Genomic DNA, 26485 nt, shown 5'->3' with positions numbered 1-26485 from the left:
TGCAAGTGCCAAGGATATTAGAAGGGAAATTATGATGATGGCATAACACTGTTCTTGTTTTCTTTAAAGGGAAAAAGAAATTCCTTAAAGGGTATTTAAGAAGCTTTGCACACATCAGCACCGTGTGAACAATCCTTAGTGTTTCCAACGATTAAGCAAAGCATAATGGTTCCCAAAGGACTCCATGCATTGAGTGGGTCAAAAATAATCATTTTTAAGATGTCCCTGAATGCTGACTTGCATAGAAAATTGAAGTAGTTTGCAGCAAGACTGTTACATTGGATCTATAGCATTTTAATGTGTCTCAAGCTAATCATTCACACGATAGGAATTAATGGCCACAACTAAAGGGCTGTAAAGTGTCTTTACCCTGCTCTTAAATTTTGAGGGAGAACCTTTTTTATTTGCTTTGTTTTCCTTTTTCTGTTTGTTTTTCTTCTTCCACTGATCTGAAAATGGACTGTTTTTATGGGAATGCTGCATTAAATGATGCCCACGAGACAACCTTGTTTACTTATTAGTCATGCCTTTTAATGACATGGAAGATATGTATATGGCCACTGCATGTAGCACCTGAATATCCAAGTCCTAAAGGTACCTAGAAATTGTACCTATACCTATACCTCTGTTTTAGGATTAGATCAAAAATTTTGTTTGCATGTTCCATACTCTTACTTGCAATGCCTGTCTTTTAGGCACTGGCTCGTGAAGGTAAATACAGAGTACAAATTTGGTGACATTCTTTGTCCATTCAACTTACAAGACCTCAACGTGTGCAGTAATGTATCAGCCCACTGGGGAGCTTGCCACACATCAGCATGCTTGATGTAAGCTAGTAAGTTAAATTGAGGACAGAAACGCGCCTGAAATCCCTTCCGTTTCCAGGGCATAGACACCTCTCTCAGGCAGCAGGAAGAGCCATCTTTATGCTTGAGCTGTGGCTAAAGATCTGGTCCCACGAATAAGGTACTTAAACCTTCTTTTTCTAAAGCAAAAGTTGGACCCTTTTTCCTTCAAAAATGCAGCTGTAAAAGATGGTACAAGCTTTTCTCCTCTCTGACCGTTACATGGAAGTTTAGAGGTCTGGGCTCCTTCAGCATGGGAGCTTTGCGCGTGGTTCCTCCTCACCCGCAGGAGGCAGCCAAATCCTCCTGCTTTCCTACATGATGGCCTGGACACCAGCCGTCGGCCACGGGAGGGGCGGAAGGGAGAGGGGATGCACAAAGGGATGCTCTGCACGTTTTTAGCAAGGTCATGACCCTACTCCTGGGAAGGACTGGGGAAAGAAGATTCACTGCGCTAGAAAGAAAGCGTGTAGGTAGCAGCACTTGTTGCCACTAAATACTTAGGACACTCAATGGGAGGAAATAAGTTATCCGATCCAGTCCCTGTTTTGCTTTGGAAAGAGATGGAAGGGGGATAGCGGGGAAAGAAGGCAAAGTGTTGTGTTATTACTGCTTTAGTATGCAGAAAAATATGGTGAGGAGCAAAATGCCTTAGCTTTGCAAGGTTAATGTACAAAAAAATCAAAACCAAAAAACTGAATTTATTTGCAGTATTTTTGTGGAAATTCCACAAACATCATATTGGTAGGGAGGGTGGGATTGGAAGGCCATTATATTTATTGGTATTTATTTGCATACTAAATACATTTTCAACCTGTGTTACGGGCTTTTTTTACATGCTGTTTTAGTCTAACTGCTGGGATGTGCCAGTTCTGTCTACCTTTCAAAGCATAGACCAAATCAGTACTTCATATAGCAGTTTCAAAGTAGTAGTAGCTTCTAATGTTAGTATTCATCCAACTTCCCTTTTAGTAACTGTCTGTCATGAGCAACATCATTTTCCATTTCCTTTCCTTGTGCTGTATCAGCAAGACATGACTACAGTGTTGATGGAAGAGTATCCCCAAATGAAGTATAACGGAGTTCCAGTCAGCCGACGCTACTTTTCTGTGGACGACTGTAGTAGTCTTATGGACTGATCGACCGAGTGTAACTTGAGGAAGATAATTTAACAGTTTTAGTAATGCTGCAGCATCCGATTCAGTCCTAGAGAAATGAGATGAAGAGTTTCACTCAGAATTTTATATTTCTTTCCTCATGTTTCCCTGGCCTGTGTGTCATTATGCCATGCAAACTAGACATGATGGGAGAATCACTGTGCCGTTGATGTTGATCCTTTGGAAGGAGAAAACCAGGACCAAATAATTTGACTAGCAAATACTTTGAATCAGTTTGGGAATTAGTATGATAAATAAGCTAAAGCTTTTTGAGTTGGCAGGCACTTCAGGATAAATGCTATCCAAATTACACACATGCCATTTGGTACATCTCTAGTTATTAGCCTTTTCCATTTTGAAAGTAGTGTATCAGATTTGGCGGACATGCTCATTTTTCACAACCATAAATATCGGAAATAAAAGTTGTTAACTCCTAAGCAGAGATAAATAAACATAAACGGCTAATCCTTTTCTGAGAGCTTGGGTTAACTCATGGCTCTACCATGAGAAATAACTCCGTAAAGGAGTTTTCGGGAGAAAATCAGAACTCCTAGATTCTGCTCCTAGATGTGCTGCTGCCATGCAAGCTTGTAATTCAGGGCTTGAACTTGCAAATTGCTGGCCATTACAGACATATCAGAAATGAGCATTTAATTTCAAGTATTCACTTAAATAGCTAGGCAATCACATTGACCTAATGTTGATGTAGGTTTAGCTGCTTTGGTAGCTTGCATTGAGGATTTCTCCTCATGCTGGACAGTGAATCCCTTTAGTCTTGATTCTCTGAAATATGCACTGAGCATGTACATAACTTCAGATGTGTAGGGCATTCTGTTAAGAGTCAGTGGTCACAGCCTGAAAATTGTGAGTGCTGCTGCCTTTGATCCTTCAGCTCACTTTCAAGATATCAGAGTTTCCTTCTTCCTACTTAGCAGGTACTACTGCATTTGTGTAACGCTTTGAGATCTTTGGATGGAAAACGGCGTGGGAGTCAGCTAGACCATTTTAACATTCTCTGTTAAGAGTCATACATGAGGCAGCCTTAGCTAATTATTTATTGTCTACCTCTGATATTTAAGTTTCTTATTCTAGCTGCAATGTGGCTATATTTGAAATGAGATACATGCAAACATGTCCAGCCATCTTTAAATACAGTAGAAAATTAAGATCTGAAATAACTTTGAATTGGAACTTCATTAAGACTCTTTCCAGCAGAATAGTAAAATATTGAACGTTTTTTCTTATATGAGTATGTAACTGGGCCACCTCACTTTGAAAGGAAATCTTTCATCTTTTTCCTCTGTATTTTGTATCACAGTGTAAATGAATCCTGTTGTGATCAGACCATTTGTATTGCAAAGTTTAGTCTAATTTGATGTGTACAGGATGGTTGTGGACACAACTCGTCTGCTGAGTCCTGCATAGGTCGAGAGAGGCCCGCAATTGAGTTGCGTGCAATGGTCAGTGAGAGTCAGGCACCGGGACCTGTTGTCGCTATGAAGGAGTAGGTTCCTCATTACAGACTGTTCTTATTGCTCAAAGGTGCCAGGTTTCATTGTTTCAGCTGTAATTCCTCTAAGATCATGACACTAAGGGACAAGCTCATGCCAAAAAAGCATAAAATGCTTAAGGGATGTCCAGACTTACTATTTTTGTAGGTCGGCTTTCATTGTCCCAATTAGTAGCTGGAAGAGTTGTAAATTGCTCCTTTAATTCAGCAGAATTTTATTCTGTTATATGTGATCAGAGAAACATCAGGAGTTGGCAAAAGTGCAGCCTGTGATCAGTGGGATGAATAGAAGTTTTTTCAGGCTGCGGTCTACGGCTTACAAATTCTGCCAGTGACACTTACCCTGAGCTTGGCGGGTTTCCTTAACCATTCTGTTCATGTTCACATTTATTAAAAAACACAATTTTAAAAAAGATTTTGATATTGTTTAATTGACTGTTTTGCCTAAATTTGCGTGACTATACTGAGGCATATCTGCTCTAAGTACCTCTGAGTGAAAAACTCTTAATTCCTACTCAGAGTTTGTGCAGTTGTTAATCGGGAAGAAATGTACTCACTTCTTTACAGGAATATTAGCTCTGTCAAGACTTGAGTATTTTTGACCCACAGCCTACAATTAGTTTTTCTAAGAAGTATCTGAGTGGCAGATCAACTGTTTTAAAGTAAAATGAACTCTCGTGATTAGCGTGCAGTGGTGTTGCTTGCATGTCCTTCTAACAGCAGATGCTGTGTGACTGTCTAACGCGATAATGGTTTTGAAGTTCAGTGCAGCAGTGTAACAAGGCTGATGGTAATGGAGATCAGTTCAGTTTGGTGAACTGCTGAGCGCTCTTCAGCTGCTGGTCATTGAAAATGGTAGCAGCTGAATCTCCCTTCACAGAAGTTTGAGTAAAGTCTCAACGTTTTGTGTGTGTTGGTCTGTTCCAGCGTATTGGACTGATGTTTTTGGGGTTGCATGGCTGACGGTATGGGCAAAGTACTGGGCTATAAGATGGGAAAGAGGCACGGACAGTGCTTTAGCTACTCCGTCCGTCTGCATAACTACCAGTGAATGCATTCTTAACCAACTGCAAGGTGTGAGTGCTTTGAAAACATGTAAACCTGCCACGCGTTTGCTGCATGGCGTGCGAGCATCTGGGTTGGAGAAGCCACTGTTCAGGAAATCCGTACTCTCACTGTAACTTGTTGGTGCTCAGTTGTTAGAATGAGCATTTGGGCAGTGCTGTGAAAGACGGCCATTGTATCACTGACCAGTAGAACATGCCTGATGCTTTCAGTTCTGTCAGTCACCGCAAATATTTAATCAATGATCTTGCCTCTGAACAGATATCTGAGATTTTTTTTGAATATTTGCCAAAAAATTGCCAAAAATACCTGCCTGTTCCTGAGATTGAATCTAGAAATAATCATATTGTTTTTCTGATCAATGATTAATAATGCTGCCAAAGTGATGTTTTGAATCGAGGATGTGAGCAGAGCCTTTATGGCAAGGTGCTGCCTTTGATTATGACCATTAAAAGCTGCTGCCCTCATCAGGCTCAGCTAAAGGACTTTGAAGAATCGTGCTTTCCCTATGCTCAGTAGAGACTTCCTTTTTGCAAGTCTCCTGCAGCATCCCAGCGAGCATGGTCAGGTCTAAAACTAAGCCAGGCCGACAGTTAAACCAGTTAAGGGGGCTGGTGGAAATGGGACAGTTGAGCTGGGAAGAACTGACACTTCCTGGGAGTGGAGTAAGGCCCCTGGTAAATAGCGTTTGCGAGACCTTAAAGCTCGCGAGCACTGGGATAAGAAAATTCAAGGAATGAGGGTGAGAATTGTTTGTGCTTACACAATTCCAGAATCTCACCGTTCCGCCGCTGTCTGAATCAAAGTTTTGCGCAGGTTTTATACCTGTACTCAAATACTCACTATCCTTTACTCTAGGTTGCCAAAATTAGTTCCAGTGGAATTTTTAACCCTGTTAGGTAATATTTAGCTGAAAATTCATTGCAAAAAGAATGGGGTGGGTGGGAACCTCTCCTGTCTTGCCTCTGAAGATATTACTTACTAGGGAAGCAGTCAACATTGCAGGATGGGAGGAAGTATTGCTCGCTTTTCTGAGCGCAGGAAAAGTTCCCTGTCTTTGGGTTCTCCCTTCTTGCTCAGCAGTTGTTCTTTAGCATTTTTCATTTATTTCTCTATCTCAATATCTGTAAAATACCTTGGAAATGAAATACAGCAATGGGTCTGGATAAGGTCACAGGCCCTCACGTGTGCTTTGGCTGTTTGGGTAGCATCCTTCTTTCACCAGAACCATACCGCCAGCTCAGGTAAGCCAAAGAGAGCAGAGGTCTGCATGTTTATTGGTATGTTAAAGAAAGACTTAAAATTCAGGGGTTTTTTTATGCAGAGTTCTGAGTAAGCGGCAAGGTGATGAAATTAAAACTTTCTAACAACAGAAAAATGCAGATTAAAAAAGCAACCTCTGATGTTTTCATTGAAACCTCCACCGGTTACACTGTGAAACATTGACATATTATCCCAGAAGACACTAAGAATAATAATAAAAAAAAAAGGAGAGCAGGTTTCACGGCCAGTCTAACACCCTAGCACCATCTCACACACCTGTGGAGCGTGCCACACTTCTCATCCTAGCAACTTCCACATGCTTTTTGCACCAGAGTAAACCCGCAAGCTGGTCCTAAGTCCTATGAAAGCTGTAAGGAAACTTATTTTCTGTATGTGTTTACAAAGCACGTAGCATCGCGGGGGCCCTGCCCCACAGCTGGGTTTCTGAGGAACTGTCACAGGAAAAGTAAGAGGAGGAAATTGGGAGCAATGCAGTTTCTGGATAAGACTGAGCCTCGAATCATTCAGAGCATTTTGTTCCTGAAAGGCTTATTAATAATCATCTGAATCATCAGGTGTGAAGAGGAGGGGCTGGCCATTATGGGAATGTTGTCGAGATTTCTTGATAGCACTTCTGATTTGTACTGACAACAAAAAATTGCAAGTTTTTTAGCTGGAAGATTTTGAGAACCAATGAGTTTCCCGTTACCTTCAATTTGAAAGTTGTGATTTCCTGGTCATGTCTTTTCTTTATGGACATGTCGATGCCTTTTCCAGTGGCAGTCACTTTAACAATAGGACAAAACAAAAAAAAAAAAGCAGTGGTAAGAGAAGCCAGAACTAAAAATATATAAGGGCATTTAACTTCTGTTCACAAAGAAAATAGATCAGAAGGATTTAACACTGTCAGTACAATAGAGCAGGGAAACATAGGAGATTTTACTGTTCCTTCTAACCTTACTTTCTTTAAAAGTGCCACAAGATAACTAAGAGTATTTACTAGCACAAAAATGTCTCCTGTAGAGTCAGGAAGATGGTACACGACAAGTTACCCCTCTGGCGGCATAACAGACAAGTCATTTAAAATCTGTACGGCACAACAGAGGGCATGAGTGCTCCCTTTCATGCAGTGGGACAGAGGGAGGGTTACGGATGGAGAGAAAACGAGCTGCCTCAGCTAAGAGCAGGGAGCAGGAAGTATTGCAAAGTAGTGGTGTTTTCATTCAAAAGAGTAGAGGTGCTAGCTAATAAGAAAGAAGAAAATCCTGACCCCAGCATTAAAGTTTCTCAGGAGATCAAGGGAGGTAAAGTGTTCCTGTGGAATTGCATTCAAAGTGCAGGGAAGAAAAAGATGTTATGATGCAGTGGTTAGCTGCAGAATTCACGATCAGATTGCTGATGGCCTGGTCAGTGTTCCCCTGGAATAAATAATGGTGCCTAGGGCTCTAGTGGTGTCCACTGGAGCTTTCTCGTAGCAAAAAATATCCTTACAGAAACTGAGCATCAGTTTTGATAGGTATCCTGTTTCTGGTGTGCGTGCTATCCGGAAAATATTGTAAGTCTGAGCTGTTGTGAGTCTGAGCTGTTTGTAATCAAGTAGTTGTTAGTCACCATCCAAAATCATTGAGATTTTTTGCCTCCCTCATTTTTCTCATCTCCAAGTTCTTATTAGGACCTTTCAGTCAGTCCTGACTGGGCAATGAAGTTAAAATGAGTTACAGTATGAGATAAAAACACCTCGGTTGAAATACATGGGCAGTTTATTGGAGTAGATTTGCATCTTTATCTAGTAGATTGTTTTATCTCTGTTATCTATTTAAGAGATTTTAGTTGATATTTTGCAGAAGGTTTTATTGACTATGCGTTATTGACATATTCTTAGCTTGAAACCGTTGTCATTTTAAAGCCCTGGATTTAGAAACTAATTACAAGACATTAATAGCTAAGCCCTAAGAGCTAAGTCATGCAAATATTGCTGTCTGTGAAGTTGAATATACAAAACCTGTTTGAATTGCTGACTTGGTAAGTAGAGTTTAAAAGCAGTCTGTAGGGTAGCAATAAATCTGAGAGCAATCCTCAGCAATTGTTTTCTAATATGTCCATGAAATTAATGGCACAGTTGCTATGAAAGTCCTATCGGGGACAGTGGATTTTTTTTTTTCTGAGTAGGTTAATTATCACTAATGTAATTATTTTTGTACTAATTTTTATTTTAATCAAACATTGCATGAAACAATTTAGTTCAGAACAAATAGCTTATTATAGGAACATTTGTGATGGGGAGAAAAAAAGCAATGATGTTTAAATTATACACATATATTGAGTTACTTTATTCATTAAAATGAACAATTATGTTTGGCCGTTTGAGAGAGACTAAGCATTTCTTCTTAATGTGTATTTGGTAGTGAACATAATTAGAATTTATATTAGAAATGGATCCCGTAGTTCTAGCTGATGCCTGAAGCATTTATGGACTGGGCAATATGCAGAAGTTGAGAGAGCTTGGGAAGAAGAGCTACAATTAACCCATAACCAAAAAGGGTCTTCGCCTTGGGGAGAGAATAAGTCATGGGAGATACAGGCATGTGGAGAAAGCACTGAACAAGAGCTCTAGAGCGCAGAATTCAGTCCCAGCCCACAGACTTCCTCTGTGACCTTGTGCAAGCCATTGAGTCTCTCTTGCTTTGGTTTTGGTCCCTCACCAAAAACTACATGAGCACCAGCTTGGTCCCCTTAACTAATTCTAACTGCTGTGGTCCCAGGTGAGCAGAGGGGCAGTCTTTCAAGGAGCAAGGGCCCAAACTAATTTGCAGCCTTATTTATTAAAATTAGCATCTTGAAATGAACCCAGAAAGCAAAATAACAAGTAATACAGACCAGAGGTGTAACGTGCAGCCTGTGAGAAGGAGCAGAGCCTCCGCACCGCTTCCCCACAGGTGTTCGGGACAGTGCTGGTCACCGGCCCGGGCACCGTTGTCGGCCCTGGCCATCTCCCGCGGGTGCCCTGAGCAGCGCCCGGTGCGCGGGCAGCGAGGGAGGAGGGGGGAAGGGAGGCTGGCGGGGAGGCCGGCAGGAGAAGCGTGCCAGTCGCCCTCTCCCTGGATACCAACAGCAAGGGAAACACACTGAAAGCAGAAGTGCTGGCGGCTCTAAGAAATGGCTGGAAGTGGGAAGTCAGCAGCTGACGTAGCCACGCGAAAAGGTTTCCAGTTCTGAAGCAGGAGTACACTGGCCGTAGCTGTACTTTTGAGAATTTACAGAGAAGCAAACTATTTTAATAGAAGCATTTTTATGACTGTTGTCTCCTTTATGGCTGTAGTATTGGTAGTGCTCACGCCTAGCTTTGCCTACAGATTAAAACGAGAGAGAGAAAATTTAATATAGAAACCTGTGTGCAGGGTATCTGGAGTTGATGAGAACATGAAGTTTTAAATGGAAGCTAATTGCTAAAACCACCTCAGTGCAGCAAGACCCATAGAGATAGCTCCTGTGCCAAGAGCGTTCAGTGCTCCTGGGAAGCCTCCTCTTGTAGATAAGTTAATTAACGTGTTGTCGCTCTCCGAAATGTGTCACTGGCATGTTTAGCTTGGTACATTTGGAATTGACTTTTGCTCATCACTCTCCCATTACAATGAAGTACTGGAATGGAGGAATAAATAAAATTGAAACTCTAGTGATAAATTGTTATTCATATTTACAGTTGTACCGTCATGAAGTTGTCACATGTAGCTACAGTGGGGTTTTTTGGTGAAAATCAGCCATACAGTTCTGCATATTTGTATTTATGGCTGTAAACATCTACATGTTTCAGCTGAGTGAATGGGAAAGGATTGGTATTTCCAGTTTGCATCTTCTCCAGTGGCTTATACAAAACATGATGCAGTCTGACCTAAAGACACAAAATTTTAGTGCAAACTAAAATTCAAATATTCATGAGTCGAGGAGAAGAACCAGCCCAGGCAGAGAGTTCATAGGTGTTCTTTTCTTTTCTTTTCTTTCCCCCCCCCCCTCCCCGAAAAGAAAGGAGCGAGGAGTGTTTTCATTGCCCAGGAAAGGTGGACCTCCCTGTCTGTTCCAAAGCCGTTTCTGCTCCAGGGGAGGGATTGTCTGAACCAAGCTCTTCATTGCCCCGAACCATTCCAGGACACAGGCAGGCCAGGTGCAAAGAGAGTATTGTTTCATGTGTGTGCTTAAGGGAATCCATCATAAATATCTGAGTTAAAGTAGATAAAATTATCGAAAAAATAACCAGGGGATCATAAGCGCAGGAGAAATTAGGTAATGAATTCAGCCTCCGCTTTCTCAAAATAAATGCATCCTTGTGCACATACTTGCACCAGACTCAAAACCTTTGCAACAGTGAAGTGATTCAAGTGTCGAAGATGCATCGGATACATTTGGTGCCAGTACTTAGTGCTTCAGAGTACTGTGGGGGAGACAGAGTACATTTCATTAGAGCAAGCTTTCTCTGAGCAGTATTGTGTATTTTCTCGTCTTTTATCTCCTGTTATTTTCTGTCCATTTCATGTTTTTTTTTTCCCTCCACGTTTTCCTTTGTACTCTGATAGTAAGGCAAAAACGGCTGAGACATAGCGAATGCACATATCACGGGATCACAGAATGAGCTTGGTTGCACCTTAAAACAACTGTGTTGGAAATCATTATCCACAAAACCATTCTACTTTCTGCCAATTGTCTCCTTTAGAAATAGGAGGGATAATGCACATAAAGCTTAGAGTCGTCATGGCAGACTGCTACTCTGCATTTTATATCCCTGAACGTTGCTCAGCCTTTCATACCGTTAGTTTGCCATCAGCGACAGCTTGGGCAGGGAGCGGGAGCACACCAAAGCTGACAGCGATGTGACCGTGTCTCTCTAATGGAAACATTAAGAAAGAAACGCACAAGCCAGTCTTGCAGCTCGTGCCCCCGCCACGCTGCGTCGGAGGCTGGCTGCTGAAAGGGAACTAGCACGGGGCCCCAAAGGCTGGCAAATTACAAAGATAAAGACGTTTCTTTGTGACAATGAAATGAAGGCACTTTATCTGGATAAAACATGGGTCCAGTGCCTTCCAATACTTAGTGAATTGCTCTTGGACATGTAAAAACCCCTATTTCTTACATTTCTTTTGGGAATCGTAACACCATTAGTTGAAACGGGCAGGAGAGCCGTAAGCTCTTGCTCTAACCTGTAAATGGAAGAGGAACAGACGCAGCAGAAGAAGAGTTTTTCAAGTCACAGTATTTTTAAATCATAAGGCTCTTCAATATGACAGTGTTTTATGTTTTAATCAATTGCATTAAATTATTACTAAATTAACATTTCAGATCACCTGTGGGGTTTTTTTTTTTTAAGTAACAGCAGAAGCAGAGTCCAAAATTACTTGTTTCCACATGAACTGTTTGAAAAATATTTCCCTTTAAATGAACCCTAACTGAATCCTTTGACTTGCTAGAATTAGATTGTGGTGAATTAAATGCTCTGCTATTTTGTTTTTTTTTTTTTTTTGAAGATCCTCTTACAGAAATTGTGGAAAAAAGTTATCCTTGCTATTTTTTCAGGATTTCATGGTCCTGGTCCTGAAACTCTGAATTCAGCAAAAACTTTAAGCAAGCAGTTTCCAATTTGCAATGACTAAAAATACTGGAAAAAGTCATCAAATACAAGCAGGTTTAGATTTAAATAAATGCAAGAAATGACTGAATATAACCATTTCTTGTCAGAGTAGAAGTGGTCTTCAGATTCAAGTTTTCAAAAGCTAAGTTATTTCAAGGAAACTGCAGCAAAACAGAAGAAAGGAGGAAAAAAGGGATAGAAAGAGATGTGTTAGGCACAATTATTAGATCCTAAGGCAGCCAAAACCACCGATGAAGATTTTATTGCTTTTGTTTGCATTTCTGAGGTTTTGAAACGATAATTTATTTAAAGAAAGACGAAAAAAGTCTCAGAAACATTCTTTTCGTTGTGGGGAAAGTGTCTCTGGTTTGAATCTGATTCCAATCTCGCTGCGCCTGGCTTCTGTGCCAGGTGACTTATCTGACAGGTGGTTTTTCATTATTAATTTTCTAGCCGGAAGCATGGAACAGTAGCAAATCTTTATGAGGCAAATGATATAGAGTTGTCACGGTGTATTCCCAGTAGAGCAGAAAAAGGACTTTCCATAATTTTGCCTGATCTTCTATTTATCTCTTTGCACACAGTATCTGTACAGAATAAGATACCTTTAGGCTGTCCCAACTATCAGGCATGGAATGCTTGTGAGAATATGGAAATTCACCCTTTTATAGTTACAAAGGGGGGGGGGGGCAGTGGAATATGATAGCACATTAATGATTCTGTGACTCTCTGAGATATTAGCATGCAGATTGGTGAGAATCTTTTCATTACTGTAGGCTGGATCAAAATGTGTATAGTTAGGATGCTTTCCTTATTTCATATCGATACATGCTGTAAAAATTGCATCAAATCAATTATATATAATAGTTATGATATAAATGAGAGGCTTCAGATTGCATCGAAGTGCTGACAATTTCTCATTGTACCAGCACAGATGAGTTATAGTTATCATGTCTCAGTCTACTTCTTTTTAAAGGGACATAATACAAATCAGTGAAAAGAAGACCAAAAGAACAGGTAAACTGTCACTTAGTTGTTTTTTTTAAAGGAATTTTCATGAAACTTTCCCATCCTTTTTAAATGGGAACCTAAATCTGTGCTTGTTTCAATTAGAAATCTCAGCCCTATTTCAATTTGCTTGCCATCTTTTGGTTCTGTTTCTTGCTAAACTAGTTTGTCATGCCTGTTTAGCAAGTTATGTGCACACGTCAGTTTACTTGAGCTTTCTTGTAAATATTACACAAAATGTAGGAACTCGGTTCGAAGTTTGTAAAGGACTTGCCGCTGTTTACCAGTTGGAGCAGTGACAGTCGGGTTTAGAAATGGATTTCCTGGCTTGTTGTGCATGCTCATTCAGTAAGACTTAACCACCATTTATCATTACAATTAAATAAGTATTTGTATTCTCTTTTGTTATTAGTAGTCCTTTGGCTTTTATAAATTACATACCTTCAGCTCAGCAAACTATGAAAGAAGAGTTCATGGGCCTTTTTTCCTTTCTGTGTAAGTTGTGAATATTGAAGGTTAATAAGTTTCACGTGCAGTGGCAGACCTTCAGAATATCTGTTATTATGGGATAATTTTTGTAACACGCAGCAGAGTCTCTTGATAGTATAGTATTTGGAACAGTGTATGGCTTTGGGTTTCTTTTCTAGTATATGAAATCAAGTTGATGCAGGACCTCTTTTGAATTAAATTGGGAAAGTGCAAGATACAGGACCTCTTTTGAATTAAACTGGGAAAGTGCAACCTAATCCTTTCAATTTAAGACCTTCAAATCCCGGTCTTCCTGTATACATTAATAATCACAGACAACTGATTCAAGAAGCTCATCTTAGAATTTCTTAGTTGCCTGAGGAAAGTAGTGGAGCTTGCAAGCATTTAAGTAACCTAAAAATATTATCTGAAATGTTGTTGTTCTTAAGAATACCTATTCACATACATCCCAGTAGATCAGGTTTTATGTCTGGAAAAGCCATACACACACACAGACATACATGTGCACAGAGCAGGTAGTGGAACCGCTCTGAAGTTTTGCTGTGCAGCTGACTTGGAATTTTGTGCAGTAAATTGACACTGGGAATGTTAGAGCCTTTTGGGTGGCTCGAGTTGAGAGTATTTGAAGGGCTCTCCAATTCTAAACCTCCTCGAAGTTCTTGAAAACTTAATGCATGCGCAGAAAGGGCCTTAGTTTAGAATACTTTGAAATTACTTGAGAGTCTGATTTTCTGCAGCGCTTGGGGAAACTTCATGCGCATGCTTGAGAGTTTAGGATGGTTAAGACTACAGAACAAGTGAGACATTCCATTTATTTAATGCACTCATTTATGATTTGCATTCCCAGAAGCATGTGTGGTATTTCAAAAGCAGAATAAAATGTGACTTTGAAATGTAATATTATCTAATTATTATATTTATTATTGATAAATATTTTCTATGTACTTTGTCTTTCTTACGTGGCTCATAATACTGGAGATCTTGTCATTTTCTCACTGATTCTGTTCCCTATATGAGACACACTTCCGCCTCCGGTCATGCATGTATAATTCCACAGGAGGACACTAGCATCTGCGCTTCTTGAAAAGTACAGCATACTATGTGTGAAGCTTTCTGTTCGCTTTATTTCTGTTGTGGGTTCAATCCCCTCCCAGCGTCAGACACTGACGTCTAAATAACCAGCCTCTTCGTGTTTCAAATTTCTTGTAGATTGAGGAAATGCAGTGGGGTAAAGGAGTGCGTGAAATCCCGTCCTCAGTCTGCAGTCTGCCTTGCAAACCGGGAGAGAGGAAGAAGATGGTCAAAGGGATGCCTTGCTGTTGGCACTGTGAGCTCTGCGATGGGTACCAGTACCAGGCTGATGAGGTGACTTGTTTGCTCTGCTCATACAATGAGCGGCCCAATGAGAACCGGACTGGCTGCCGTTCAATACCCATTGTCAAGCTGGAATGGCATTCTCCATGGGCTGTGATACCAGTCTTTTTGGCTATGCTTGGAATTATTGCCACCATTTTTGTAATGGCAACGTTCATTCGATATAATGACACTCCCATTGTCCGGGCTTCCGGAAGGGAACTCAGTTATGTCCTATTAACAGGAATATTTCTTTGTTACATAATTACTTTCCTGATGATTGCCAAACCAAATGTTGCAGTATGCTCCTTCCGGCGTATCTTCTTGGGCTTGGGGATGTGCATCAGCTACGCAGCCCTGTTAACTAAAACAAACCGCATCTACCGCATATTTGAACAGGGCAAAAAGTCAGTGACAGCACCTAGGCTTATCAGCCCAACATCACAGCTGGCGATCACGTCGAGTTTAATATCTGTTCAGCTTCTAGGTGTCTTTATTTGGTTTGCAGTTGACCCACCCAACATCATCATAGATTACGATGAGCAGAAAACTATGAACCCTGATCAAGCCAGAGGAGTTCTCAAATGTGACATTACGGATCTACAAATCATTTGTTCCTTGGGGTATAGCATTCTTCTAATGGTTACATGTACTGTGTATGCCATCAAGACTCGGGGTGTCCCAGAGAATTTTAACGAAGCTAAACCTATTGGATTCACTATGTACACTACCTGTATAGTATGGCTTGCCTTCATTCCAATATTTTTTGGCACTGCTCAGTCAGCTGAAAAGGTAGGTGAAAATGAGCAAACGTGCATCTGACATATCAGGGTTCGTTGCAGTTATAAATTACGCACTAAAGGTTAACTGTAAACAGATTTAAAAATGAGCTGTCCAGTTAAACTCATTACTGAGACCTGTGCAATATATAGCGCTACCTTCCTTTTCCAGTGAGTTGATGGGATATTCATTTGATAAACTGGCAAATGATCAGTAGCAATCAGATGAGCCATTAGTTTTGTTGTTGCATCCATTTCAATAGTATCTTTTCAGTAATCTAAATGGGAATTAGCTGCCTATCACCCAGAGAGACATCTCTTAACTAAATCATTTTCCTCACAAGATCTAAGCTATGAATCTGTCAAAAGATACTCTTGTAGATGTCTGCACTTCTGGAGTTAAGCAGCGAGGGCAGTGAGTAGTTGTCTGATAAGTGCTCCGCTTCACAAATAGCAGCCTCAGGGCATATTTGCACCATAGGGTAAATAGTCAGTCACGAGCTCCAGATGCTGAGGCTAGACTGACACTTTTGTCTGCTCTAGTTGTACAGATAAACTAGCTCAGGTAGACTTACCCTAGCTCATGGCATGGGTGTAACCAGAGTCCTGGAGTGAAATGCTGAATTGCCTCTCTTCAGAAGTCAATTGCATTTAAGCCAGTGGAGTTCCTATACTGAGAGCCAGTCCAAAATGTTACAAATGTACTACGTAAGAAAAAGCACCCAAATATTTGGATCTAATCCATTATTTCTAGTATTATAAAAATGAATTTTTCCAAAGTAATCTCAGAATTAATTGGAAGATTCCCATTGGTCTTGAGAGGCTTTGGATATGGCTCAACATGACTTTGTATTTTTATTTTTTTGTTACAAAGTTCGCATGCACTTAACTTGCAGTTTTATCCACAGACAAACTGCGCAGCTTAGGAAAGGAGCTGGACCACTTAGGAAAAAATGCCCCTACAAGCAGAGCAAAGACATGCATGTGAAAAGATGCAAAAATTGGTGGACTTTGGGCTTTGTTGCCAATAGAAATCAATTTTAAAGTGCTCTTTGTTAATTTAAAAGTAGAGGATAAGTCAAATCAGCCCTGCTGAAACTAGTAGAACTGTTCCGGTTACCTGGGAACCTGATCCAGTGTTTTGCAGTTGATGCTATTAACGATTTAGACACAAACATTAGCAGCCTTGCGTTTTCCTTGCCCAAAATGACAAGGACAAAGTTACTTCCTTCTTCCCATTGTATTTAGTAGCGAGGATGATGGCCCTGGAGAAAGACAGCAAAAAACAACAAAAGGACAGTATGATTAATTTTCCAAAACGTTGTCCAAAGCTCAATTGGCAAGAGAAAATCTTCTCAGATTTGCCCTTAGAAAGGTGCTCTGTGCATTTTGAATAAACAGTACTGAAGAGATGAAAAATTGATCGACTATTACAATGTGTAGGGCTAAATCAAGTTCTGATTAACTAAGCCTTACAACTTCGATGATTGCCTCCCGTGTCTTAGGGCCTTTTTGCACTTCCCTGTTGCTGCCAAAGTAGCTCCAGCTGATGCTTGGTGTTATAGATCTGGTTTTACTCTACTCTGAATCATGTTTGGCGATAGCTGTGATTTCGAAGTGATTTAACAAATACCTAGAGAAATGGAAATATTGGGCTGTACTGAGTTGCTCTCAGGAAGTGTTGCCTTCCCCAGCCATGACCCCATCATCTTCTTAAAAGGGCATGGAAACAAGCCATGTCTACACTGAGTAATAATGATCCAAAGTAGGGTATGGGTTTAGCACTGTTAAGTGCCTTTTACCAGCTCTCTAAAATGAGCGCAGTTACTGTACTCTGAGAGCTGGACTTAGCCAGTCAGAGCTCCTCCTTAATCCATGTATTTGGCATTTTATGTTGGCTAGGCAATTCTGAAGGCACGCAGCCAGCCAAAAGGAAGCAACAGAAATGTGTACTTGTGCACAATCGAGACAGAAAGCCAAGGCAATTTTCCTTCAAATGTTTTCGCAGAGATTTGGCATGGATTAAGTAGTGCACTGTCAGTAATCCTCACTCACTCACCCGGACTTTCCTGTGTAGGAAGGAGCTTTGGCTTCTTGCTCCTTTGCTCCCTGTATCTTTGCTTAATATTTATTCTTTAACGTAAGACTAGGACAAGCTCACTAGTGTGGGTAGAATTATATCTTTTTTTGTATGACTGAGCAGCTTTCAGGTCCCAGCTAACATATCTCATTTTGTATCATGATAGAAGGGATGTCACTGCCAAATTTGTACGTGTTAAAGTCATAGATTATTGAAATAAAATCTCAGTAAGACAAACATTGTTCAGATAGGTCCATACTGTGGCTGCATGTCTTTTTCGTAAGAAGTTTGTCATACAGCGATTCTCAACTTGTTTCAGCCTCAGTTCCCTGGTGGAAGAAGTGGTATCCCAGTAGAGGTGTATGAGAGGTTTTATATATAAGGGAGGTTATGGAGGTATGTGTGGTTTCTCAAATATTGTCTCACTTCTGCTTTTCAGGCAGTCACTACCTCCTGAAGGGAAATAATTTCAACTGGAAAAGGGGTCTGCCAAGTCTCACAGATATTTCAAATCCTTCAGCCTCCCTATTGAGGGAGAGATAAAAACTAGTGTAAGCAGCTTTGAACGCAGTGGGGCCCACGTGTAACTTTGTTCCGATGCGGCAAGTGCAGCGTAGAGTTTGTGGTGTTTGCCTGGGAATGCTGTGGGCCTGCAGGCAGCAAAGAATCAAGTGTTGATTTAAAGTGTTGCCTGCAACGATTTAGCCAGATAATAGAAAGACTCAAATAATCTCAAAGGCTGCTGCCAGAATTGAAAATCATTTAGTAGTCAGAGTTTTAGATTTCCATGTAGTCATAGAGCTAAATTAACTAATACTGCTTTGAAAGCATGAGATTCTTGTACAAATTCATGTACTACATCGAAAGAGACGGTTACTAAATTAATCTCAGGCAGAGCACAGAGGATGGTACTAGTAAATAGTCTTTCACTTTCTATGCTTAAAGCAAGCCTGCCTTGTCAGCCGATGGGAGAATGCCCTTCGCTGCTTGTGAAGGCGCAGTTGTGCAAGTACTCCTCGAGTACTGCTAGGGCTTATTTGTGATTCCTTATACTTAAAAGCCCCTTTATTCTGTACAACAAAGAACTCAGCACAGTCGTACTTGTGCCACATGCATACGTGCAAAATGGCTGAATATAGTTATGTATTCCCCAACAGATGGTCCGTCTGGCTCCTATAGCCTGTAGTCATTCCCGATATTGGCTGTAATGTGTTCAAGCAGTAGGATGTGCCAAATTTGAATGCCATACCTATGGATTTGTTGGGTTTTTTTTCCTTCTCCGGAAAAACCTTCTTGTCTACACAGAGATCAATCTGCAATAGCTTTACTTCTTTGCTTTATTTTCTCTCTCTCTCTCTCTCTCTCTTTTTTTGAATTGTACTTTTTTGTGATTGCTAGTGATTTCCTGCCAGGTATTTTGTCTGGAAAATATTGTGTGGAAGCTTAGCCACACAGGTCTTAACTAGAATGGAAATTGCAACTGCTGAAAATCTCATGCAACCCAATCTTTTAAACTGACAAATGGTGCTATGTATAATGTTGTAATTTTCATCGTATAGACTTACTTTATCTTACCAATAAATGCAAGCATAGTGTCATTTGGTAGGAAGCATATTGAGAATACTTCTCTTGTTCAGTGTAGAAAATAACTTGTGAAAAAAAAACAGAATAAAAATATGTTGCAGGTAATTCATCAGAGGAAAATAATTTAAGCCGTAGTGTTTGCAACAGACTGGAGGGAGGTGGTGTGGGTTTGAGGAAGGCCAGCTACCAAAGAGCTGCTGTTACAGGATGGAGCCAGAAACATTCGGCATGCGTGTGAGGTGGCCCGTGAGAAGAGTTAACTCCTCTCCTTTTCACCACTTGCATTTAGTCAGGCAATTTCTTTGTCTGCTAGTTAAAAAATTCAAAAAGCACACGCTCAGTTGCAGTTCATAGGCTTCCTGTGATCATGTTGCACGTTGTTTCTAGTGGATGTGGTATATACTTGTACTTAGAGGGTTTCACCGTTGCTTGAGTTTCTTTGGCTTTGACACAGCATTCACTTACCCGTTTTGTCGTACCCATGAAGTGTCTAGGGGCTTCTTTTGCGTTTTTCTATAACTCTTTAGCATGTATTCTAAAGCACTGTGGTAACTTTTGCTCAGCAACTGTGACGCAGTACCGGGGACTGGACTCATACCATGTCTTTGCTCAGAAAGATCCTTCCTGGAAGATACATTTGGTAGAAAGCCACTAAATATGGAGCCAGCTAGTTCCTTCTGAGAACAGCAGGTCACTTACCACTGAGCTCTGAGCAGCTTCAATGATCCAGATTGCCCTCGGCGGCGGTGCCGGTGGTGGCCAGGGGAGGAGAGCTGGCGGTGTTTGTTCCCTGCCTGCTGCCCGGCAAGGTGCCTCGGCGTTGCTCAGCCTGTTAAGCTGTACCGTCGGAGAGAGACTGTATAGCTGAAACACTGGCTTTACTCTCTTGGTGTAATTGTTTTTGACAACAAAACTATTTTAAATTCTCAGTGGATGTGAGGGTGTCTTACCAGAAACAAAGCGGCCTCAAAGAACTGTGAAGCCAATTACAGGAGTCATAGTTTCATGCTGGAGTCAATACAAAGTGGCACTTGAAAAGAGCACAGATTGCTCTGTAAGGTCAGGTGAAGCACAACTAAATCAATAAGTCAAATTGAGTCAAAATATTGGAGTACAAAAATGAAAGGGTAGGAAGGAGTGCAAGGTGCTTGTAGAAGAACATATTGCTCTGGAAACTTCTGGTTTTCACTCTACCTGTGCCGAGTGCTCTGCCCCCGATCGTATTATTCCCTGGCCATTTGTTGTTTATTTGTTAATCAGTTTTTACTTTGGCTGTCTCTTTCTGCTTTTAACTCAGAATCTCCTTCTGTATGTCAGGCAGCGATGAGTAAGCGTATACAACATGTGACATTACAAGGACTTAGTACTGCCAGGGTCTCCAGTGCCGACCTGGCCTGGCTGTGCGAGGCGGCGCGTGGCTCTGCTCCCAGCTGGGCAGCGTCCCCGCGTAGGACACGAGGTAGCCCTTCAGCATGAAGTTTGGTTCTCTGGCAGCGCGTTCACGTTTGAGCAGTGTTTCAGAAGATGTATTTTGGATTAAGACGGTTTCACAAAGTTGCACCTTTTCAGTTCTCTGTTTTGATTATATTCCTTTTGCAGATGTTGTGCAGGGAAACAGCATGACAGAGCATGTGGTGTGTTCTAACACAGCTTGGAAATACTTATCAATTCTTAGGTGACATTAACAGTTTGCTTTTTTATTATTGCTATTTCTTAATGTAAATATTTTTAAAACTTACACCTCTGAGGATTATCTGAGGCAACACTTGTGTATTGAAAGCAAAGAAAAATGAAGCAAAGAAAGGGGAAAAGCATCTGGAGTTAAATCAGTGTGATAGGTAGAGGTCTTGCAACATTGTTTTGCATTTTCTGCATCATCAATTCATTGTTAGGATAAACAACACTTTCCAGTACTTTTTTTTTTTTGTTTTTGCTTTTTAGAGTGTTATTGTTGTATTTCTGATTCAGTGAATATTAAAAGATAGCTTTTAATATCTTGGCAGAGAGAAATATACCTCCCAAATCTATGCATGACATCCTCAGTCAATGCATTCAGAAGCAATACCAGTAGAAATTCTTCTTCGTTGTCATCTGGGCAAACCGACACACACTCTCCCCAGTCCGTAAGCCCAAAGCAGCATATTCCTTTGCATGTGGTTACCCTGGGGAGAAGGGGTTTTGTGGTGAGGGGCTGACTGAACTGGGGGCTCCGCTAGCCCTGAGCTCCCAGCATGATGAGGGGCACCCTTGTGCCTAGTCCAGGACAGATTCAGGTTAAAGGAATTAATTTTGACCTTTTAATTTTTTTAATTTTTTTTTTTTTTGAGCAAGATCTTTGTGCCGGTTTTTTGCACCAGGATTGGCAATTGTAAAAGAACGAGGTGTATTTCTGTGGAAACCTTCAGAGCAGACAGAGCACCTGCTTGGGTGCTTCTTCACAGACTGCAGTCAGAAGAGTCTCTTCACAGTCTAGTAGCAAAGCCTAAAGAAGCAGTAGTCTTCCCAGATGAATGCTTCATCCATTTCCTTCTCCTTACTTGCAAGAAAACCTCCTAAGGAGGTAGATGAGATAAATAAGCGTATCCCATATTTAAAGTAAGTTTTTGGATATGGTCTCATTTTTTAATTTGGACAGGAAGGGTGCAATGAGAGACTACAGAAATGCTAAATTTCAGTACACTGTTGGCATCCTAAGCAGGATAATGGTGCAGGAGGAATCACTGTTTGTTGCCTTTTTTTGAATAGTCTCATTTGGGTTTTTTTCCTGCCACTGTCTTCATCCTTGCTTCTCATGATGTTCAGCTTTGATTATGAAGGCTTTGTGAAATCACAAATTTTCTTCTCCTGTGGTTATTTATTTAGTATTACCATATATATATATATACCGTTGCTTAAATTCCATGAACCTCTAGAATGTAATACTGAAAAATTAGATCCCCTTAACAGCAAACCTGAATATCAATCTATCTGCTTTATGGAGCAGACGTGCCAGAATCCACTTGGGCACTTAGGTTCCTGGAAATATAATGACACCTTGCATTACTGCACAAGAACATTTGGCACTTTATTCAGAAGGCTTGCATAGCTTATTAGTACGTACAGCTGTATGGCTTCCTGTGACCGTGCCCTTAATATTTTTGAAGGAATGCATTTTGGAAACTTGCCAAAGCTATAACTGTTAGATTAAAAGAAGTCATTGTCTCTCCAAGTTTGAAGTCCATATCTGCGCTCTTTAACTATGTACAGATGTAGTTGGGCATGTTAAATATTCCCCTAAGATTATATTTTCTCAAATTATATCATTGAAATAATATGCAGGGATATGTCATCATTATATTTTTATGTTTCATGGAGATTTTATTGCCCACTAGCTATGATTATTTTTATTTAGTAATTGCTAAGATTAAAATAATAAATTTCTGCATATATCTACAAGCCAGCAGTAACTGTCAACACGCTCCGGAATATATTATCCAAATGGGATTTTTTTCTTAAAGTATTTTGATGACTTTTTTTCAAGTAAAAAAGTTGTAATTACGACTCTAAATGAGCAGCCATAGTTTCTCTGCCAGTATGGTCTTTCTGCTTGGGAGTTTTATTTTAATCTCGAAATGAAGAAAAATGGGGACGCATTGGCCATACGTTCTTCATTTTCCATCATCTTGCTTTTCATTCCAGACTGCATGAATCCCTGTCAGGTTTTTTCATTATAATACAGCCTCTGTGAAGTTTGAGGTCCTTAATCCCATCTACTTTTCCACCTTCCTTCCTGTTTCTCTGTTTCATTTTTAAACGCTCATTGTATTCAAATCAATAAGCGGGGTAAGTCAGGTATATTTGGCAGCAATATTTTTACTTATTGTGTTGAATGTTGCATAAATACTATAATTTGAAGGCACATGCAAAGTGGGTTCTTATTCAGATGAAATAATGCCACATTAATGTGATAGCCCTTCAGTACATACTCTATTTTTTTGGTGAAACTAAGTTATCTCAATTCTCTGTGACACAAATACTGATTAACCAGGTAGGACGCACATTTATTTTCTCCCTCAGGAACACTTGAAATGACAGTTGCTATAGCAACTATGCATATGTGTATTTTGGACTTGGGAGGATTTTAATGCAATAGTTGTTGGAGTGGTGTTGTAGGATGGCTGAGAAAATCAGGCTTTGAAGCTCATATATAATGTGACTATGAATCTACCATAATTAGGAGCGCACAGAAGGACAATTGTGAATTGTAGCTTTCCTTAAAAATATGTGGTTTATAACCCTTTGAAATGAATAGCTTTAAATAATGGTAATGATTTACTCTTCATATTCCCCTGCATTTCAAAACACAAATGAAGACTGGTTATAATAGTAGTCGCTGCATAAAACTCCTTAACCAAAAATATTCATTTCTCCCATTGTTATTCAGTTCATCTATTGCAACATTATTTTTTTCAGTAGCTGTTAGGGGTCTGCGTGTTCAGATCCTGAAGTTCTTAATCTTATTCAACCTCAAGATTGTATCTTTGAAAAAATCATGGAATGTAATGATCTGACCCTTAGAGTGGTTCTGAGACAAGCCTGAACTGAAAGGCGTCTTCACTTAAGTTCAATTAAGGCCCTGCAGCCTGGAAGCCCTCTAAGAAAAGAATATACTATGAATTCCACTTTTGTGGAGTGTTGGGCTATTTGCGATGAGAACCTAGTTTTTCATTTTAATTAAGAGAAAATTAAGTGTTCTTTGAAATGTACGAATGAAGAACTAATGAAAATCGGTGGATTTTTTAATTGTTTGGTTGGTTGGGGTTTTTTTGGGTGATAACCTTTATGACAGCAGTGATCCTAGTGTCCTGTAGTTTTATCAGGAAAAAGATCACGACTTTAAAAGTATATGAAAAAAACTTGCGAATACCTTTAAGTGACCATAGAGTTTCAAGGAGTTAAATTTTCTAGAACCGCTCAAAAATCTTAACTCTGCGGCTTTTTGGTAAAGGATACCAATAATACTTATTTTATTACTTTTATTACTATTTTTCCTTCCAACAGGAAAGGGAATCCATTATGAGTGAAAAAGTAGCAAAAGGGCATGTGATGTGTCATTGCTGCCAATAATTTAACCCTCAAAAAACCCCAGGATTTGCATATATATCATTGAAGCAGTACGCACAACAGGAAGTTTGAGTTCTGGAGTCACTGATCTTTCCCACACGCTTGTTTCTCTCTCACCAGTGTTTTGGTGGGAGGTGTCTCTACTAAACAAACAGATACTTGTAGGCCCACTGCTTACTGAGTATAGCTGACTTATGGCCTTTAGCAGCTGCTTTTAAGAACTCCTACAGGAGAGTACAAGTCATGAAAAATACAGTATTATTGACTGGATTGTGTGAAAGTGTTTATTAAATACTTCAGTGCTGCAGCTCCTCTCTGGCTGCACTTTAGATGGCCTCATCAGCAATACCTGCCCACGTTTCCCTCTCTAGTTATTAGATTACTATAAATCACATAAAAAGGCAGAAGGGAAGCCAAATTATAGCAGCATCAATTCAGACACTTAGGATTTCTGCAGATGTAAAAGGCTGCTCTGATTAAAACAAAAAAGGTCTTGTTTTTGTCTGCAGCAAATGTAGAAGCATGCCTTGTTGACCTTCTCTGCACCGGAGCGCCCCTGTTAAACGTGGGGGTGAATGGGGTGAAAGAGACCTTACCGTACGCTGCCACAATGCTGGATACGTGCCTGAATACACTTCTGAACAAAAATGCTTGGCTAAATACTGGCTATTTATACTCAACCTGAGCAGACAGCCTGAGTACAATAATTTGTCAATGTATAGTGCATAATCTGTGAAAATCAGCAAGTTGAGAGCAGGCTCAGGATTTTATGTTCCTGCCAAGAAATTGGCTTATTCTTGCATCTGGCAGAACTGGAAGCGATAACACCGCTCAGGGTCACTGAGCATGACTCTGCCAGTTCTCGTTTTGGGGTGGTAAAAGAGAATGGAGCACACCTCAAAACCTGCTAACAGGTAGTTGCTGTTTTCTTTGATGGCCATGTTCTAAAATACACGTGCAGCTAAGAGACTGTGAGAAAAGCCGAGTTACTGAGTGTATGCAATTAGTGAATGCACATTTCACCACATTCATAGCTTTTTGTATTTAAGCAATTACCCAATGCTAAAAATTGTCAAATCCCGTAAAGTAGGATATACCATACCCTAACACTTGGCTCATAGGGCAAGAAGGTGATCAGTTGGTACTTCTGTTTGAAATTACTGGGAATACCTTAGGGCTCCCAAAGAGGACGTCAACTGAAAGTCCAGATAGGACAAACTGTTAAGAGTGGTTGATGCGAAAAAAGGATAAAAGATTTGGTACCAACGCTGTCCTGCTCTCTCTTCTCCTGTGGCTGAGGTTCAGTGAATGGCTGAGCGTTCGCTGCTCGCTTTGGCGATGCAAAGGCTGCTGGGGCCCGATCCTCTATCAGTTCCCTTGGACGATGAGTGTAACTCTCAAGAGCAGGAGATGGATTGGGTGAAGCCTGTTCAGTTCTAAGGTTCACGAGGAGGTACATGATGGAAGACAAATGGAAGTGATTGTTGCATTTTTAAAACCTGAAACTATTTGACTTTGTGGCTATGCAGGATATACCTGAGGCCACAGTTCTAGAAAAGATAGGCCATTTTGTAATTTTATTGGCTGGTCTCAAGCTTTAAATGTATCTTTCCTCTTGTCGCAGAAGAGCTGTGCATGTAAAGTGAAGAGCGTGGTTGGATTTTTTGTTTCTGTATAGTTGCCAATGCCCCTGATGTGTCAAATTGTATCCCATCCTATATAAAAATTAACCATTGCACTGCGTTTTCTGTCATTAGCAGAGTCAGTGACGTTCAGCGTTTGTCAGTATGTGTGTAAGCCGAGGTGCAGAACGCAGTCCAGAGCGCGTCTGGCTTACGTAGCTCTGTGTGTCAGGACTCTGGCGAGGGGAGGGAGGGGGCGATGGCCTAATTCCTTAGCTGTGTGAACTACTAATCTCTTTCTTGCAAAACGTTCAGAAGAAACGTTGTGGTGCGCTGAGCACAATCCTTCTGCCTCAGTTGCAGTCTATACTTTTGTTCTGCTTTCTCTATCATTAAGAGGTCGATGTAAAACGCATCTCATTCGTATCAAAAGAAATCACGACGTGCTGTGCAAAATTCTCCTGGAGGGTGTGATAGAGGGATGATCCCCACGGATGCTAGCCCCATCACTTCCTGCAGTCCCGGAAGGCACTCGGGCACTACAAAGACGAGGGCACCCAAAGAACGTCTCTAGTGGAGGGTTCTGCTGTGGCACTCCCACGGGCAAGCGGAGCGCTCCCTCTGCCGCGCGTGCGGCCCCGCCAGCTCAAGTGCCCGTAAGGCCTGTGCAGTGCAGAAAGCAATACGAAAGCAATACGAAAGAAGGAGCAGTCCTGTCAGAAACAGAACCCGACTCTGTCGCACCAAGAATCCTAATGCTCTTTTATTTACGCTGGTGGAATGGCATTTTTATAAGCGGGATTTAACACTTGCTATTTCAAAAGCACTTTGAGTCACTTGTGTAAAATGTTAAATATTTTCTTAAGTTTCTGTACACTATGAAATAAGGCTAAAATGGTAAATTAATACATGTTACCCTGAAATTTCTTGTAATTGCATTTCTGCTTCAGGAAGAAAACAAAAAGTGGTGGGAAGATATCTCTGTATATTTAAATTTGTTTTAAAAGCTT

At 40.6% G+C, this 26485-nt stretch overlaps 1 protein-coding gene across 6 annotated transcripts in view; it reads left to right on the top strand.

Moving 5' to 3' along the window:
- Positions 1-26485, top strand: part of GRM7 (glutamate metabotropic receptor 7) — a 342865-nt gene that overhangs the window by 247943 nt on the left and 68437 nt on the right. For 5 of the 6 annotated variants that reach the window (XM_068907113.1, XM_009681119.2, XM_068907111.1 and 2 more), the window contains exon 8: positions 14164-15099. The exons of the other annotated variant lie outside the window; for it this stretch is intronic. In XM_068907113.1, coding sequence (XP_068763214.1) covers positions 14164-15099 — 936 coding nt within the window. The remainder of the gene's footprint in view (positions 1-14163; positions 15100-26485) is intronic. 6 annotated transcript variants of the gene reach the window in all.

The sequence above is a fragment of the Struthio camelus genome, chromosome 14 (genome assembly GCF_040807025.1).
Source record: "Struthio camelus isolate bStrCam1 chromosome 14, bStrCam1.hap1, whole genome shotgun sequence".
Classification (NCBI taxonomy): Eukaryota; Metazoa; Chordata; class Aves; order Struthioniformes; family Struthionidae; genus Struthio; species Struthio camelus.
This window is presented reverse-complemented; position numbering and strand designations above follow the sequence as displayed.